Below are 16041 nucleotides of genomic sequence, written 5' to 3' on the forward strand. Positions count from 1 at the left end.
GGAGCAAACCAAAAAAATCGCGGTAAAACCACACTGCAAAAAAGTGCAGTTTTGGGGATAGAAGTGCAATATGGCTGCAAGTTGGAGGCTGTGTCTTATAAACAATGCAGCGCCACTGCGCAGCCACGGCGGGGTAAACAGACCGTATAGACGCTTCTCAGAAGTATTTTGAAGTAAATCCATGCTCTCCAAATCCAAAGTAACTCTGATGCTGGATTCTGTCCTAGACACGCAGGAGTTGACGATGGCCCGGATGGTTTCAGCTGCCTCCTTCGTCATCTTGCTGCTTCTCCCACTAAAATCCTGCCTTCCTCTGGAGTGGCCAAGGCCTGCCGTGGTCCGTCTCCTCCCCATAAGCGGCCTGAGTTGGGAGCGACAGCCCAGCCATTCAGCGTGGGAGAATGAGCCTTTCGTACCACCAGTCCGTGCCAAAGACGAGGGACTCTTCCAAGACCCACCATTGCCCAGGTTCTGCAAGCCACCCGGGGCCAGACCCATCCCCCAGTGGCAGAGGGACGAGCGATCAGCTTCCTCCAGCAAACGACGCGATGGCCGCCCAAACTCCCTGGACTTGACTTTTCACCTTCTCCGAGAGTTCCTGGAGATGTCCCGGGAGGAGAGATTGGCCCAGAAAGCTCGTAGTAACAAAATACTCCTGCATAATATTGGCAAATGAGGGGTGGGGGGAGATCTTGGGGCAAGGGCGAGGGGCCATTTTCTTATTGTAAAGTTTAACATTCATTCTTGCAAAAGCAGAATTGGTGGGGAGGTATGCCTTCTCCAACCAGATGCCCTCCAGGTGAGTTGGACTGCAACTCACAGCATGCCCGGCATGCTGTGAGTTGCAGTCCAACTCACCTGGAGGGCACCAGTCGGGGAAGGTTGAGCTACAAGCTCTCGCTCTCTCATCATCTTGGCTCTGATGTCAGGATTTCCTCCAGAGAACGGCTTGTTTTTGAATGACTGCTCCAGAAAAGAATATATCTGGGGTGCCTCTGCCCAGCCATGAAAGACCCCCACTCCCATCATGTTTTTCATTCATATGATCGTAATGTTTCACACAGCACCATCAAAGCGCGAAGCTCTTTTAGGGAGGAGCACAAGCGAGAAAAGGAAGGCCAAGGGTCTTGCCTCCAGGAGCTTCACATTAAAAATTGACCCCACGGTTGAGAAAGCAGAGGGAGGGGAATGGAGGGAGCAAAGCGATGAGGGGTCGGTGGGAACATGGAGCACAACCATTTGGGGGCATCTCCAAAGCTCAGTGATAAACATGGGTGGGAATGTTCTTTGGAAACTCCAGAAGAGATCACTGGCAGCCATGCCTGGTGCTGAACAGTTCTTTCTGGATGAGCACCGAGATGAACTTGTCTAATGCTTCTGATCTCCACGAGTCCACAAGCCTCCCGGACATCATCGTATGCAGGCCAACCACATGGGAATCAAGGACAACAGCCGTTGTCCTACCATCCATGGTGCAATCATCAGAACCATAATGATCAGCCCATGCAATCATCAGCACAGGGTAAATTTGCCCACGGAATAGGACTCCCTGGGAAGAGAGGGTTCTGAACATGACTCACATGTTGGCAAGACTTTGGCCACAGCTAGACCTAAGGTTTATCCTGGGATCATGGAATCATAGAATAGCAGAGTTGGAAGGGGCTTACAAGGCCATCGAGTTCAACCCCCTTCTCAATGCAGGAATCCACCCTAAAGCATCCCTGACAGATGGTTGTCCAGCTGTCTCTTGAAGGCCTCTAGTGTGGGAGAGCCCATAACCTCCCTAGGTAACTGATTCCATTGTTGTACTGCTCTAACAGTCAGGAAGTTTTTCCTGATGTCCAGCTGGAATCTGGCTTCCTTTAACTTGAGCCTGTTATTCCGTGTCCTGCACTCTGGGAGGATCGAGAAGAGATCCTGGCCCTCCTCTGTGTGACAACCTTTTAAGTATTTGAAGAGTGCTCTCATGTCTCCCCTCTTCTCCAGGCTAAACAGGCCCAGTTCTTTCAGTCTCTCTTCATGTTTCCAGACCCCTGATCATCCTGGTTGCCACATCCTGGTTGTCACATCCAGGGTTCGCCCCTGCCTGAGCACTGGATCCCCTGTGTGTCACCTAGATGAATAGGTTTGACCCCTGGACGATCCAGGGATAAACCTTAGGTCTAGCTATGACCGTAGTGAACAGAGAGATTAGACAGTAGAGATGCTTACGGGCGAGATGGGGACCCCCAAAGTTCCCCCTCCCTGTCTTAATACATGGGCAAGTTCATTCTGGAGAAGGTAACCTGGCCCCCAGCTGTGTCCAAAGCCCAAGAGCTGGGGGCTGATATAAAAGTACCCTGCCCAAGTGTCAGATTATACTGTGTTACATCACCCTGATGGTGCCCGTTCCTGCCCTTTCTCCAAGAAGCTTTGGGTGAAACGTATGGTTTCCCTCACCCCCATTCAACCCTCACAACAACCCTGTAAGTAAAGTGAGGCCAAGAGGTGGTGATTGGCCCAATGTCAACCAATAACGTTTGGGCCAGCTACTGATAATTAGAAGCAGAGTTCCATCAACTGTCCACCATCAAGCCCACATGTCTGAACACCGCTGAAAATTTACAGCTTCCGTACTCGTTCTTCTGGAGTTCTGCTATACATAAGCCTAGTATATCTTCTGCAGCTTTGGGATCACAAGTGTGTTTGCCATAGCCAAATGTGTGTGTGTGCATGTATGTCTGTGTTTAGAGTTCCAAACATGTCCTTGCTTCTCTGGCTGGTGTCCAGCAGGTCAGACTTCCTGGTCCAAATGCCAACGGATTGGTTTTAGTCATGTACAGATGTTGTTTTTCTCTCAATCGCCAATGGATTAAATCAACCAGCAAACTTGACAATGTACAGTGCAGTGTTCTGAATAAACTTTATTTTAATAAGCCTGCTTCTGTCTCAAGCTTGGGGTTAGATACAAGCTAGGCCTTCCACCAGTACAAATCTCCGATTCGGAGAGGATGGTGCAGATATTTACACAGCCCCATATTACTTTTAACTGGCATCAACAGATCTAATTTTGATACACCTGTTTGGGAAGGACCAAGGTGGAAAAGATCAAGAAAAGGACGCAGGTGGGGGAAGGAATAGGAATGCAGAGGAATGCCATGGAATGGCCGACCATTGTAGCGCATGGCCTGGCTCACATCTCCAGCTGGACATCAGGAAAAACTTCCTGACTGTTAGAGCAGTATAACAATGGAACCAGTTACCTAGGGAGGTTGTGGACTCTCCCACACTAGAGGCCTTCAAGAGGCAGCTGGACAACCATCTGTAAGGGATGCTTTAGGGTGGATTCCTGCATTGAGCAGGGGGTTGGACTCGATGGCCTTGTAGGCCCCTTCCAACTCTGCTATTCTATGATTCTATGATATATTGGGGGCAGAATAGCGGTCATCTGGAGCTCTGTTGTGTAGCAACACACCTCATTTGCTCCTTCCTCCTCCTTGGTTGTTGCACACAATCAATGGTGTGGATCAAGCAGGTGGGTCTGTTGGGACCGACATGTGGCAGATTCTGTCGAAGGGTGTGGTTGGACCTAATGGTTAAGATAGCAAGGAAGATCAAGCAAGTTGCAACAAGTATCCAAGACAACAGCTGTGTAGAATTGCAGCAAATGTCAACATGGAGAACAGGAGGGGAGTCAAACAATGGATTTAGGCATCTTTGCCCCTGGATCAGACCACTTACTCTCTGGGGTTTCATTCAGCCCAGTCCAAAATGAATCCATTCACAATAACCTCATTCACCACCATGGCATTCTCTGGAGTCCTCTCTTTCACCACCACCGAATGCACACTTTCTGCAGCTTACTAGAGATGAAAGCGAGGAGGGTTGGAGACTGAGGCCCTGAATGCCACTGTGCATGCTTACTGAATCATGGGTGTTGTCATCCTAAGTCTTCAAAAACTGCCATTCCCACGCATGAATGTTCCACTCGCTGTTGCACTGCATCATGGATTAAATATGAAAACAAGCGAACTGTAGAATTGTTTATTTTACCATTTTTAGCATATCTTGGCAGGGGTTTGATGAAATGTCAAGAGGTCATTTGGCATGAAAGGGTTAAAATATCAGGCGCATACAGATACCATGACAACACAGCATATCTGTTTCTAAGCATTGTAAAACAAAACAAACGGGAGGGCTTCCTCTAGCACAGCCTTCCTCAACCTGGGGCGCTCCAGATGTGTTGGACTGCATCTCAGGGCTTGGGTCAAGGATAGGCACGGTTGGGCACCCGCTGAGGGGGCCCACCTTAACAAGGCCCCGTTGACAAGAGCCCCCGTGGAGTTGCTCCTCCACTTTGCTGCCTCTTCTCGTCCACAGGGATGTAGAGAAGGAGGAGCGGCAGATGCCGTGGCCCTTCTTGCTCCCTGGATCTCTGCCTGTCAAGCAAGCAAGCAGGAGCAGTGATGAGAAAGAGGAAGGGGACCAAGAGCAGATGGTGACCATGGTGGTGAGAAGGTAGAAGGGAGGGAGGGGAGCCATTGAGGGCGTCTTCTGCAAGGGCCCTCAGAAGCCTGGAACCAGCACTGCCCCTGGTCTAGATTGCATGGGTTGGGTCTTTGCAGCTCCAACAGTGGACAGCCTTGGGTTGCTGGGGGTGGATCATGTCGGATGACTTCCCTTCCGAACGCTTGGCCTGCCTTCCAAGTCGCTGGGGGGCTGCGCAGCAGAAGATATGAAGCCTGACAACGTGGAGCGAGGGAAGGAGGCTCTGTCCGCACCTCTGCGCCAAACCCTCCTTAATCGTGGAGCCAAAGGGTGGGATTGAAGCAGCTGCTAAGCACAGGCTCAGTGATGTCCTCACTTCTCCACCTGTCGGCCGTGGGACTGGACACGGGAGCCTGGGAAAGCAGAAGGGTGTCAAAAGTAGCCTCCGAAGTCAAAGGTGGAAGAGAAAGAGAGAGTCATCGAATCATAGAATAGTAGAGTTGGAAAGGGCCTAAAGGCCATCGAGTCCAACCCCCTGCTCAATGCAGGAATCCGCCCTAAAGCATCCCTGACAGAGGGTTGTCCAGCTGCCTCTTGAAGGCCTCTAGGGTGGGAGAGCCCACCACCTCCCTAGGTAACTGGTTCCATTGTTGTACTGCTCTAACAGTCAGGAAGTTCTTCCTGATGTCCAGTTTTTCCTGATGTCCAGTCCCAGAATATCTCTCTAGGAGTTGTAGTCCAACACATCTGGAGCGCCGCAGGTTGAGGAAGGCTGCTCTAGCAGATTTAGTGAAATCTCACGTGGAATTTGGTAGGTCTGGCTGTAGTCTGGTAGCACCTTTCCAGCTCCATGCAATTTTGAATTACATTCTACAAGTCTACCCATGAAATCCCCCTGGTTTTCTCCTCCAATATTTAGTTTGGAGGTAGGTTATCAAAATACAGCCAGTCCAACCCAAGATAGCAGTTGACTCTAATCTACATCTGCAATATATCTGTAATGTGTGAATGGTTACGCGTTGCTGTGCTCACTGCACTCGGATCATCAGTCACTATGGTGAACTAAGTACATTTTATGTGCATGGTGGACTCTGTTTCTCTAGGGATGTAGGAGTTGTCTTTTGTTTCCAACGACCAGTTCAAGTTTTCGAAGTCAAAGTGAGACGAACCTAGGTTACATTGAGCAACTTCCCGTGTTGAAAGTGTATGTGGAGGGGGGCATGGTGACCAGCATTTTGGGGAAATGGACATAGCTTGCAAACTAGCCAAACTAGGAAGGGCAAGAATTTAATTACCTTCACAAACTTGGACCCTATGCCTTTGCAGGATATATTACTCCCATTTTCTCTTTGCATAATATGACTTTTGGACTTTATTTCCCAGAATTCTGTATTTTAAACAAATACATATCCTCCTGCCCAGGACATAGAGCTTTTGAAAAATATTTCTTCTTCTTCTATGTTTCCAATGCTAAGTGAGTCAATACCAGTGAATTCCCTGACTATAAACCTATTGTTATCTATTGAAACAAAGGCCTCATCCACACCAGCCATTTATTCCAGAATAGTATCAAGGTCATCCCTACTACACCACATGATGCATAGCTGATCCTGCAGTGATTAAGGGATGACAGCTCAGTTTTCCCGGGATATTTATTTATTTATTGAATTTTTATACCGCCCAATAGTCAAAGCTCCCTGGGAGGTTCACCAAAATCAAGGATAGCTTTTGTCCCTGTTTTCCCCCGCTCTCGCAAACATCCCAAGGTGCGTGGCTGGTGTGCCCTGCCCTCACGAAGAAGTTGCTGTTCCTCATGAGTAGCAGGGCGCAGCGAACAGGCAACCAGCTGTGCGGAGCGAGCCCATGGGTATCGAGGTGAAAGGAAGAGCTGGGTATCTTTGGATGGGTATCGGGGTCTTTCAGCGCTGTGTGTGTGTTCTAAAAAACTCATCTTCACACAGGATCGCAACTCTGCTCTTGTACAAGAGTCAGGAGTCATAAAAAATTTTTTTGCCCTGGAACGTTTCTCCTTAAATTGTGGGCAAACTCGCTGGTGTGTGCCCCGTGGGGAATGATTACTGAGGCAGAAAACTTCACAATCATCCCTCCCCCCTCTCGAAGGGCTCTAGGTGTAGATAAGCCCAAAGTGCCAGTGGATTTAAACCTCTGCACCTACCTATGTGCATAGACACAATGGTATGGGGCTCCCATTCAGAGTGAGGGCAATGAGGTTCAGAGAGCATGGCCCTCATTCTGAATAGTCTTTATCTGCCTTCAGCAGTGTCATCACATAGCCAAATCTGATTGGCTATCTGATGACATCACTAGTCCCAGGCAGAAGTCATATATATATATATATATATATATATATATATATATATATATATTAAAAAAACCAATTTGTGAATATTCAGTGCAGCCTATAATTTATAGGTTATAATTATAACCTATAAGGCCCTAAATGGATTAAAGTCCTCTTGTCACATACCCCAAAACAGTTTCCAAATTCCACCAAAGGATTACATCGGGGGGCATGTCAACGCCAGTGCTTATCCCAGAGATCGTTCCGGGATCATCCACATGACACACAGGGAATCTCAGGGGCAGGGATGGTTGATCCTTCCATTTCTCCAGGATAAACGGGATGGCTTTTAGTCCAATTCTTCTCGCGGTCTCGGGATCGTCCCAAGACCGCAGGAGGTGTGGGCGCCTGTCCCAGCTTTCTTCCGCCTCCTCATGAGTAAATGCGAGGAGTCAGGAACTGGGCATGGGGCACGGAGCTCTTCAGGCGCTCCATGACCATCGGGGGGGGGAAGGAGTGGGGGGTTATAACTTACTTTTCCGTTGGAGCGCACATGCGCTCATCTGTATGTTAAAAAAAAAATAATGGTGGGCACAACATCTCTCCCGCAGGATGTCACATGCGCGTTTGGACAAAGGGGAGGATCTCAAAATCAGAATATCGCGAGGTCCCCCCCCCCCCAGTGGTCTAGACATGCCCAGGGAAGGGTGAGGAAATGAATCGGGTCAGATTTTATTCTGTTCTGCTGGAAGGAAGGGCGGTTTTGCTTGTTACCCATCCAAGCCTCCAGGATGGCATAGGCTATTAATCGCAATAAATAAGTGCAAATCAGATGATCATTTCAGCATGCCAATGCACAATTTAACATGTTGATTGGCCCTTGGATTCAAAGGCAATTTAAAGGTTGCGTGAATGTGGAACAAAGTACAGACAATTTGCCAGTAGTGCTGATCTGAAGTACAATCTCAACGGTTTTGCTTGTCAAATACAGACACTCTAATGGGTGAAGGGTTGTTCAGAGAGAGAGAGAGATGGAGATACAGAGAGTCCTTAAATTCGATGCCTCTTTACGTCTGTCTTTCCTCTGAGAACATTTCTCCATTTCCTTACACTAGAAGCCCGGAGGGAAGCTCAAACAGTCATCTAACCCCCCTGCCTTGATCATCTTAATGCAAATTAGGCATGGGCATTTTGATTTAGTGTCATTCGACATTTTAACAAGATCCCACAAAAAGACAAACTGAATGCAACTGCAAACCTGCAACTATATGTTTTTTTTAAAAGAAAGATCGCCTTGTTTTCCAAGTCCAGTTGGGAAGAACCTACCTCTCCCCCTATATAAGCCATGGTGGGTTGGGGCACGTGCAGGTGGCCATTTTGAATATTCAGCAGTCACTGTGGCTTATGACATCATGCAAACCTGGCGAGGGTTAAACAAACGAAGGGCTGTTTAACGGTTATGCAAGTGTTAACCCTTTCAAATATTAACCCTCACATAAGCCACCCTGCAGGGTTTGCAGCTTAAACCGCGGCAACTGCCAGTCCTGGCTTGAATATTCAAAAGGGCAGCTGGTATGCACCACAACCCAGTGTGGCTTAAATAAACCACATTGGGCTGGGATGGTCTTGTGAACCAGCCCTTTGTCAGAGCTAGGAACCATAAATAGAAACAGACTTGAGATGGCTTGTTTTTCCCCAAAGTTAACAAGCACATGCAAAAAGGCAGAACACTTTTGATGTTGTCACAATACTTGGGGCCTGACCCAGCCCACACTAAGGACTTTTGAGTCCCACTGGTTTGAATGGGAGTTTTAAGCACATGCGTAACTCTTCCCCATTGAAATGAACTGGTTCACGTCCTTGGTGTTTATATAATGCTTATTCCTGGGGGGAAGAAAACAGTCAAGGTAAGAAGGTACTGAGATGGGTCATGTCATCATGAAGGGCTCTCAAGGTGGTGGTGGGGCAACTGGCCCTAAGGAGGAAGAGGAAGTGCCTCCCAGCCCCCTCCCAGCACTTCCTTTAAAAATCTGCCCCCTCGTGGCCAGAGAAAGTACTCACCCCAAAGTTTTTGGCCACAGCCCAAAGGCAGGGAAAAGGGCGTCTCTTGACCAACAGCACAGAGGAGCTTATTATGGGAGCCTCCCTCTGCCTTGGCTCACTTCTGGAGGCACTTACTTTTCTGGGAGTCCAGAAACATCTCCGTTTTCTCCTTTGGACCCTGTGAACTTTCAATTCTGAAGTTGTTCTCAGGAGCCATATACCAGTGTTTGATGCGACCAAAGGCGGGGTGGGGGGCATGGCCGAAATACAACGACGACAACAACAACAACCTACATATTCTAGCTTAAATCTCTTTCTTCCAGAAACTAAGCCTTAGAGGAGCATTTCAAACCTTTTAGAATGGGGGGAAATGGTGCAGCAGCCAGGAAATCTCTAAACCATCAGTGGTCAGAGAAGGGGCAGGATCTTTGGGGGAAACTCGGAGGGCCACACTGGGACCCCAGTCAGGCCAGATTTGGCCCATGGCCTGAGGTTCAACACTCACACCCTGGTCAGGGCTTGGGTCAAGGATAGGCATGGTTGGGCATCCGCTGAGGGGGCCCACCCCAACAAGGCCCCGTTAACAAGAGCCCCGTGAAGTTGCTCCTCCACTTTGCTGCCTCTTCTCGTCCACAGGGATGTAGAGAAGGAGGAGCGGCAGATGCCGTGGCCCTTCTTGCTCCCTGGATCTCTGCCTGTCAAGCAAGCAAGCTGGAGCAGTGATGAGAAAGAGGAAGGGGACCAAGAGCAGATGGTGCCCATGGTGGTGAGAAGGTAGAAGGGAGGGAGGGGAGCCATTGAGGGCGTCTTCTGCAAGGGCCCTCAGAAGCCTGGAACCAGCACTGCCCGTGGTCTAGATTGCATGGGTTGGGTCTTTGCAGCTCCAACAGTGGACAGCCTTGGGTTGCTGGGGGTGGATCATGTCGGATGACTTCCCTTCCGAACGCTTGGCCTGCCTTCCAAGTCACTGGGGGGCTGCGCAGCAGAAGATATGAAGCCTGACAACGTGGAGCGAGGGAAGGAGGCTCTGTCCGCACCTCTGCACCAAACCCTCCTTAATCGTGGAGCCAAAGGGTGGGATTGAAGCAGCTGCTAAGCACAGGCTCAGTGATGTCCTCACTTCTCCACCTGTCGGCCGTGGGACTGGACACGGGAGCCTGGGAAAGCAGAAGGGTGTCAAAAGTAGCCTCCGAAGTCAAAGGTGGAAGAGAAAGAGAGAGTCATAGAATCATAGAATAGCAGAGTTGGAAGGGGCCCACAAGGCCATCGAGTCCAACCCCCTGCTCAAGGCAGGAATCCACCCTAAAGCATCCCTGACAGAGGGTTGTCCAGCTGCCTCTCGAAGGCCTGTAATGTGGGAGAGGCCACAACCTCCCTAAGTAACTGGTTCCATTGTTGTACTGCTCTAATAGTCAGGAAGTTTTTCCTGATGTCCAGTTTTTCCTGATGTCCAGTCCCAGAATATCTCTCTACCCCAAAGCCTTCCTAAACATCTGTAGACAAGCAAGTCATGAAAGGATATAAAATATGACCTGAGGCCATGCGGGTAACAGCTAGGGCTGCTGTACGTTCATTTTGGCATTAATAAAATATTAAACCAAAAGGGGGCCCTGTTGGGTCAGGTTTAAATCAACTCCAATATAAGGTGGGTTCATTTTTTGATACATTCATATCCATTTGTGGGTTGGGGGTGGAAGGACTTGCTTTTCTCCTGTGGCAATGGAACTGATTTTAGTGGCTGCTCCTATGAGCCACCATCTTATTTTCCCAGAATGCCCTAAACATGGCTTTGGTTAGGGTTATTCTGGGAAAATAACATGGAAGTTCATAGAAGCGGCTGCCATGGTCAGTTCCGTTGCTGCTACCACTACAAGCAGAAGAGTTTTTTTGTGAGTGATATTTCCCTCCAAACATCTGAAAGCAACATGCACGGGGGTAGAGAGCAATAGAATAGTAGAGTTGGAAGGGACCTATAAGGCCATCGAGCCCAACCCCCTGCTCAGTGCAGGAATCCACCCTAAAGCATCCCTGACAGAGGGTTGTCCAGCTGCCTCTTGAAGGCCTCTAGTGTGGGAGAGCCCACAACCTCCCTAGGTAACTGGTTCCATTGTCATACTGCTCTAACAGTCAGGACGTTTTTCCTGACGTCCAGATGGAATCTGGCTTCCCATAACTTGAGCACATGATTCTGTGTCCTACAGATCGAGAAGAGATTCTAGCCCTCCTCTGTGAGGCAACCTTTCAAGTACTTGAAGAGTGCTATATTTGAAGAGTTTGTTGTTGTTTATTCGTTCAGTCATTTCCAACTCTTCGTGACTTCATGGACCAGCCCACGCCAGAGCTTTCTGTCGGCTGTCGCCTCCCCTAGCTCCCCCAAGGTCAAGTCTGTCACCTCCAGAATATCCTCCATCCATCTTGCCCTTGGTCGGCCCCTCTTCCTTTTGCCTTCCACTTTCCCTAGCATCAGCCTCTTCTCCAGGGTATCCTGTCTTCTCATTATGTGGCCAAAGTACTTCAGTTTTGCCTTTAATACCATTCCCTCAAGTGAGCAGTCTGGCTTTATTTCCTGGAGTATGGACTGGTTTGATCTTCTTGCAGTCCACGGCACTCTCAGCATTTTCCTCCAACACCACAGTTCAAAAGCATCTATCTTCCTTCGTTCAGCTTTCCTTATGGTCCAGCTCTCGCAGCCATAGGTTACTACGGGGAATACCATTGCCTTAACTATGCGGACCTTTGTTGTCAGTGTGGTGTCTCTGCTCTTAACTATTTTATCAAGATTTGTCATTGCTCTCCTCCCAAGAAGTAAACGTCTTCTGATTTCCTGGCTGCAGTCAGCGTCTGCAGTAATCTTTGCGCCCAGAAATACAAAGTCTGTCACTGCCTCCACGTTTTCTCCCTCTATTTGCCAGTTATCAATCCCAGAAGCAAACTCCCATCAAGGGACCGGCCTGGTTCACATGTGCCTCAATGGGTTAATGGCATCATGCACCTTCGAGTCCAACTTCTGGGCTTCCAAACCCAGATGCAAAAGTCTGAAAGTGCCTGGAAACTGAGCGTCCTTCTCCTCTTTTACCACCTGCTCCCAGCTCAGCAAAAGTCCTTAAAGATGAAATGTGTGGCTCCTTCCTGAGGCATTGTAAAGACATTGTTAAAGAGAACAGAGAGGCTAAGTATAGACTCACTGAGAGCCATACGCAAGGAGATGCAGCACTGAACTGAGCAAAGGGAGAAAGAAAGGTGTGATCATTGCAAGAAACTGATTAACTCTAAATGTGGTCTGTGGTGATGGGGCAGAACGAACCCCAAATGCAGGTGCCGTAGGATCTAGGGTGACCCTATGGAAAGGAGGACAGGGCTGCTCTATCTTAACAGTTGTCTAGAAAAAGAAAATTCAGCAGGTGTTCTTTGTATGCATGCAGCACCTGGTGAAATTCCCTCTTTGCCACACCAGTTAAAGCTGCAGGAGCCCTGCCCTCTTTTGTATCTGGTCACTCTAGTATAGCTCCATCTTTCTTCAGCTGTGCTGGGCTATCACTACCATCATCTACACCCAGGATGCTAGGAATTAGAGTCCAGCACACCTGGACGGCGTCAGCTTGGGGAAGGTTGATTTATGGAATTTGCAGCCACAAAATGTACTGATACTGTAATTTGTTTTAAAGGGGGATTAGGTCAATTCGTGGAAGACGAGATGTCTGACGTTGACTACTAGCCATGAGGGCTATAATGCACCTGCAGGTTCAGGGCCAGTATACCTCTGTACCAGTTGCTTGGGAGCAAAGAACAGAAGAGGGCAATTGCTTTCATAGAATCATAGAATAGCAGAGTTGGAAGGGGCCTACAAGGCCATCGAGTCCAACCCCCTGCTCAATGCAGGAATCCACCCTAAAGCATGCCTGACAGATGGTTGTCCAGCTGCCTCTTGAAGGCCTCTAGTGTGGGAGAGCCCACAACCTCCCTAGGTAACTGATTTCATTGTCGCACTGCTCTAACAGTCAGGAAGTTTTTCCTGATGTCCAGCTGGAATCTGGCTTCCTTTAACTTGAACCCGTTATTCCATGTCCTGCACTCTGAGAGGATCGAGAAGAGATCCTGGTCCTCCTCTGTGTGACAACCTTTTAAGTATTTGAAGAGTGCTATCATGTCTCCCCTCAATCTTCTCTTCTCCAGGCTAAACATGCCCAGTTCTTTCAGTCTCTCTTCATAGGGCTTTGTTTCCAGACCCCTGATCATCCTGGTTGCCCTTCTCTGAACCCGCTCCAGCTTGTCTTTCATTCCCTGCTGGTCATGAGCTTCTTGGAGGTGATCAGTTGACCATTGTGGGAAGCAGAATAGCTGGACTAGACGGACCCTTGGTCAGATCCAGCAGGGATCATCTTACAGTCTTAGTATTGTCAACTCAGACAAATGCAATAGGTCCATTCAAGAGGCCTGTGCCTTTGCCATGCATAGGATAGGGTGACCATATTTGGGAAACCAAAAAAGAGGACACCTAGTGTGTGTGTGTGGAAGCACCTTTCTGAGTCCTGCAGAAAGTACGTTATTCCCCCGCCACCTTAAAGAACTCGATTGGAGTGGAGGAGGGGAAAGGATTTCATTCTGCACCACCACCATCCACTCCAATGGGGGCCTTTTCTATAATGTCCATGAATGACCCACTTTCCCCTTTAAGACCTCAATTGGAGCTCGGGGTGGGGGAATGATGTGCCTCAAGAAAGCATGTCATTCCCTCCTGCCATGCTAATGGCAGCCTTAAAGGGGAAGGTGTGTCATTCCAGGACATTATTGAAAATTATAGAAAATCCCCCCTGACACCATGGAAAGAACAAAAACCAGGACAAATCCGGGGAAATCCTGACAGTTGGTCACCCTAGCATAGGAGCACCCGCCTGTTTAAAGCAGGGGTGTAGGAGAAACAATTAAGAGATAATAAATCTAATTCAGCAGTCCTCTTGATATCTTGACAGGCTCCTACTTCCTGTCTACATCCGGGTCCATAGAGATGTGGCGTTTTTGACGCTGAGAAGGACTCGTCCCTTTTACACAGACAGCAGATACTTTATAAACAGATGCTCATAGACTAGATTTTAAACATTTATTAACAAGCAAGCATATTCAAGGCAACTATAAAAAGGAAGTGATACTTGGGGGTTTGTTGACAAAGATTACAGCAGGAAAGAAAGCAAGAGAAAGCACCGTGCAAACAGATTTCTGCCCGCAGAGATTATTCCCTGCTGGGAGCAACCCAACCCAGTATCTGCTCTTTACATTTATAGTTTCACACTTGAACATGGGGTGCAGTGTGGCTGGCAACGACACTCTTTGAATTCTACCGTTTCATATGTATTCATATTGCATGCCGTTTCGTTTTCATTTGCATAAGTAACTTATTCTCTGTGGTTTTTCGACCTGTCTGGGACACCAACCTTATTGAACAAGAATGTTTCTGGTAATACTCTCTTTTGCTCGGGACAAGCTTCCCGCCAGTAATAGGTCAAAAAGCAAACTTTGGTGCGGACGGCCTTTCAGCTATGCCTCTATGATAGGCCTGAAAATTGCCTTAAAATTCCCTATACACAGGGCCGAATTCAATTTCAAAGATGCTCTCAGGGCTTGCATTCCAGTGGTGGGTGGGGCTGAAGACGAAAGAGCCTTCAGTGTGTTGGACCCCTTCCTATGGAACTCCCTGCCTTTGGAGCTCAGGCATCCATCAATAGTGTCTTGCTTCCTGTGCCTCCTGAAAACATAATTATTTTATTTTATTATTTATTTATTTATTTATTACACTTATACACTGCCCCCATAGCCAGGGCTCTCTGGGCGGTTTACAGAAATTCTAAAATTAAGATTAAAACGAGTATACAAAATTTAAAATTCTTAAACACAGAACATACACACATAAAGCATTAAAAACCGTTAAAAATAAACATGTGGGTGATTAAGATGTGCCGCCATATGCCTGGGCAAAGAGGAAAGTCTTAACCTGGTGCCAGAAAGATAGCAGCGTTGGCGCCAGGCGAGCCTCGTCAGGGAGATCGTTCCATAGTCTGGGGGCCACCACCGAAAAGGCCCTGTCCCTTGTTGCCACACTCCGAGCCTCTCTCGGAGTAGGCACCCGGAGGAGGACCTTAGATGTTGAATGTAGTGACCGGGCATATTCACGTCGGGAGAGGCGTTCCGTCAGGTATTGAGGTCCCAAGCCGTGTAAAGCTTTATAGGTCAAAACCAGCACCTTGAATTGGGCTCGGAAACATACAGGCAGCCAGTGCAAGTGGACCAGAGCAGGTGTTATATGGTCGATCCTTCTGGTTCCTGAAATCAATCTGGCCGCTGCATTTTGCACAAGCTGCAGCTTCCGAACCGTCTTCAAAGGCAGCCGTACGTAGAGTGCATTGCAGTAATCTAACTTGGAGGTTACCAGAGCATGGTCAACTGAAGCCAGGTTATCCCTGTCCAGATAGGGGCATAGCTGGGCCACCAACCGGAGTTTGTAAAAGGCACTCGGTGCCACTGAGGTCACCTGAGCCTCAAGTGACAATGATAGATTTAAAAGAACCCCCCAAGCTACGAACCTGCTCCTTTAGGAAAACTTCCTTGAGTGACCAGCCATGGTTTTATCAGAATGAGCTGGGCAAAGAACAGTTAGTTCCTGTTCACCTGTGGATACTTCCTGTTTCTCTGGGCATGCCAACGCCAGAACAGTCAGCAGGAGAAGCAAGCTTGACAGCCCTGAAACCCTACATCTGTGGGAAGACTGTCACACAAGCCCTCAACTGGTGAGTGCTGGGGCCACACCTCCAGACCTATACAACTGTTACTTATTGAATTTCTAGTCCCTTTTTCTCTAAAAAGGACTGGAGTGTGTAACAATACAAACAGAACATTCACTCAAACAATAACGTTTGATCCATTCCAGATTCGATTCAGGTCTGGGTTCAAGACAGAATGGCCCTTGGTCACCCTGATGGATTACCTTCTTAGGGAGAGGAGGGATGTGACCCTGTTACTTCTGGATCTCTCAAAGGATCATTGGCCATTGTAACCTCCTGGACCATAGAATCACAGAATAGCAGAGTTGGAAGGGGCCTACAAGGCCATCGAGTCCAACCCCCTGCTCAAGGCAGGAATCCACCCTAAAGCATCCCTGACAGATGGTTGTCCAGCTGCCTCTTGAAGGCCTCTAGTGTGGGAGAGCCCACAACCTCACCAGGTAACTGATTCCATTG

General features: G+C 48.4%; 2 protein-coding genes across 2 annotated transcripts in view; one reads left to right on the top strand and one right to left on the bottom strand.

Moving 5' to 3' along the window:
* The first annotated feature begins 244 nt into the window (after positions 1-244).
* LOC134410028 (corticoliberin-like) lies at positions 245-676 on the top strand. The gene has a single exon (XM_063143113.1). It carries the CDS (start codon positions 245-247, stop codon positions 674-676), a length of 432 nt encoding a protein of 143 aa, XP_062999183.1.
* A 9191-nt stretch (positions 677-9867) lies between these two features.
* LOC134395059 (tripartite motif-containing protein 54-like) overlaps positions 9868-16041 on the bottom strand; it is a 32240-nt gene continuing 26066 nt past the window's right edge. The window contains exon 10 of the mRNA XM_063121046.1: positions 9868-9969. Coding sequence (XP_062977116.1) covers positions 9868-9969 — 102 coding nt within the window. The remainder of the gene's footprint in view (positions 9970-16041) is intronic.

Source organism: Elgaria multicarinata, chromosome 1 (assembly GCF_023053635.1).
Source record: "Elgaria multicarinata webbii isolate HBS135686 ecotype San Diego chromosome 1, rElgMul1.1.pri, whole genome shotgun sequence".
Classification (NCBI taxonomy): domain Eukaryota; kingdom Metazoa; phylum Chordata; class Lepidosauria; order Squamata; family Anguidae; genus Elgaria; species Elgaria multicarinata.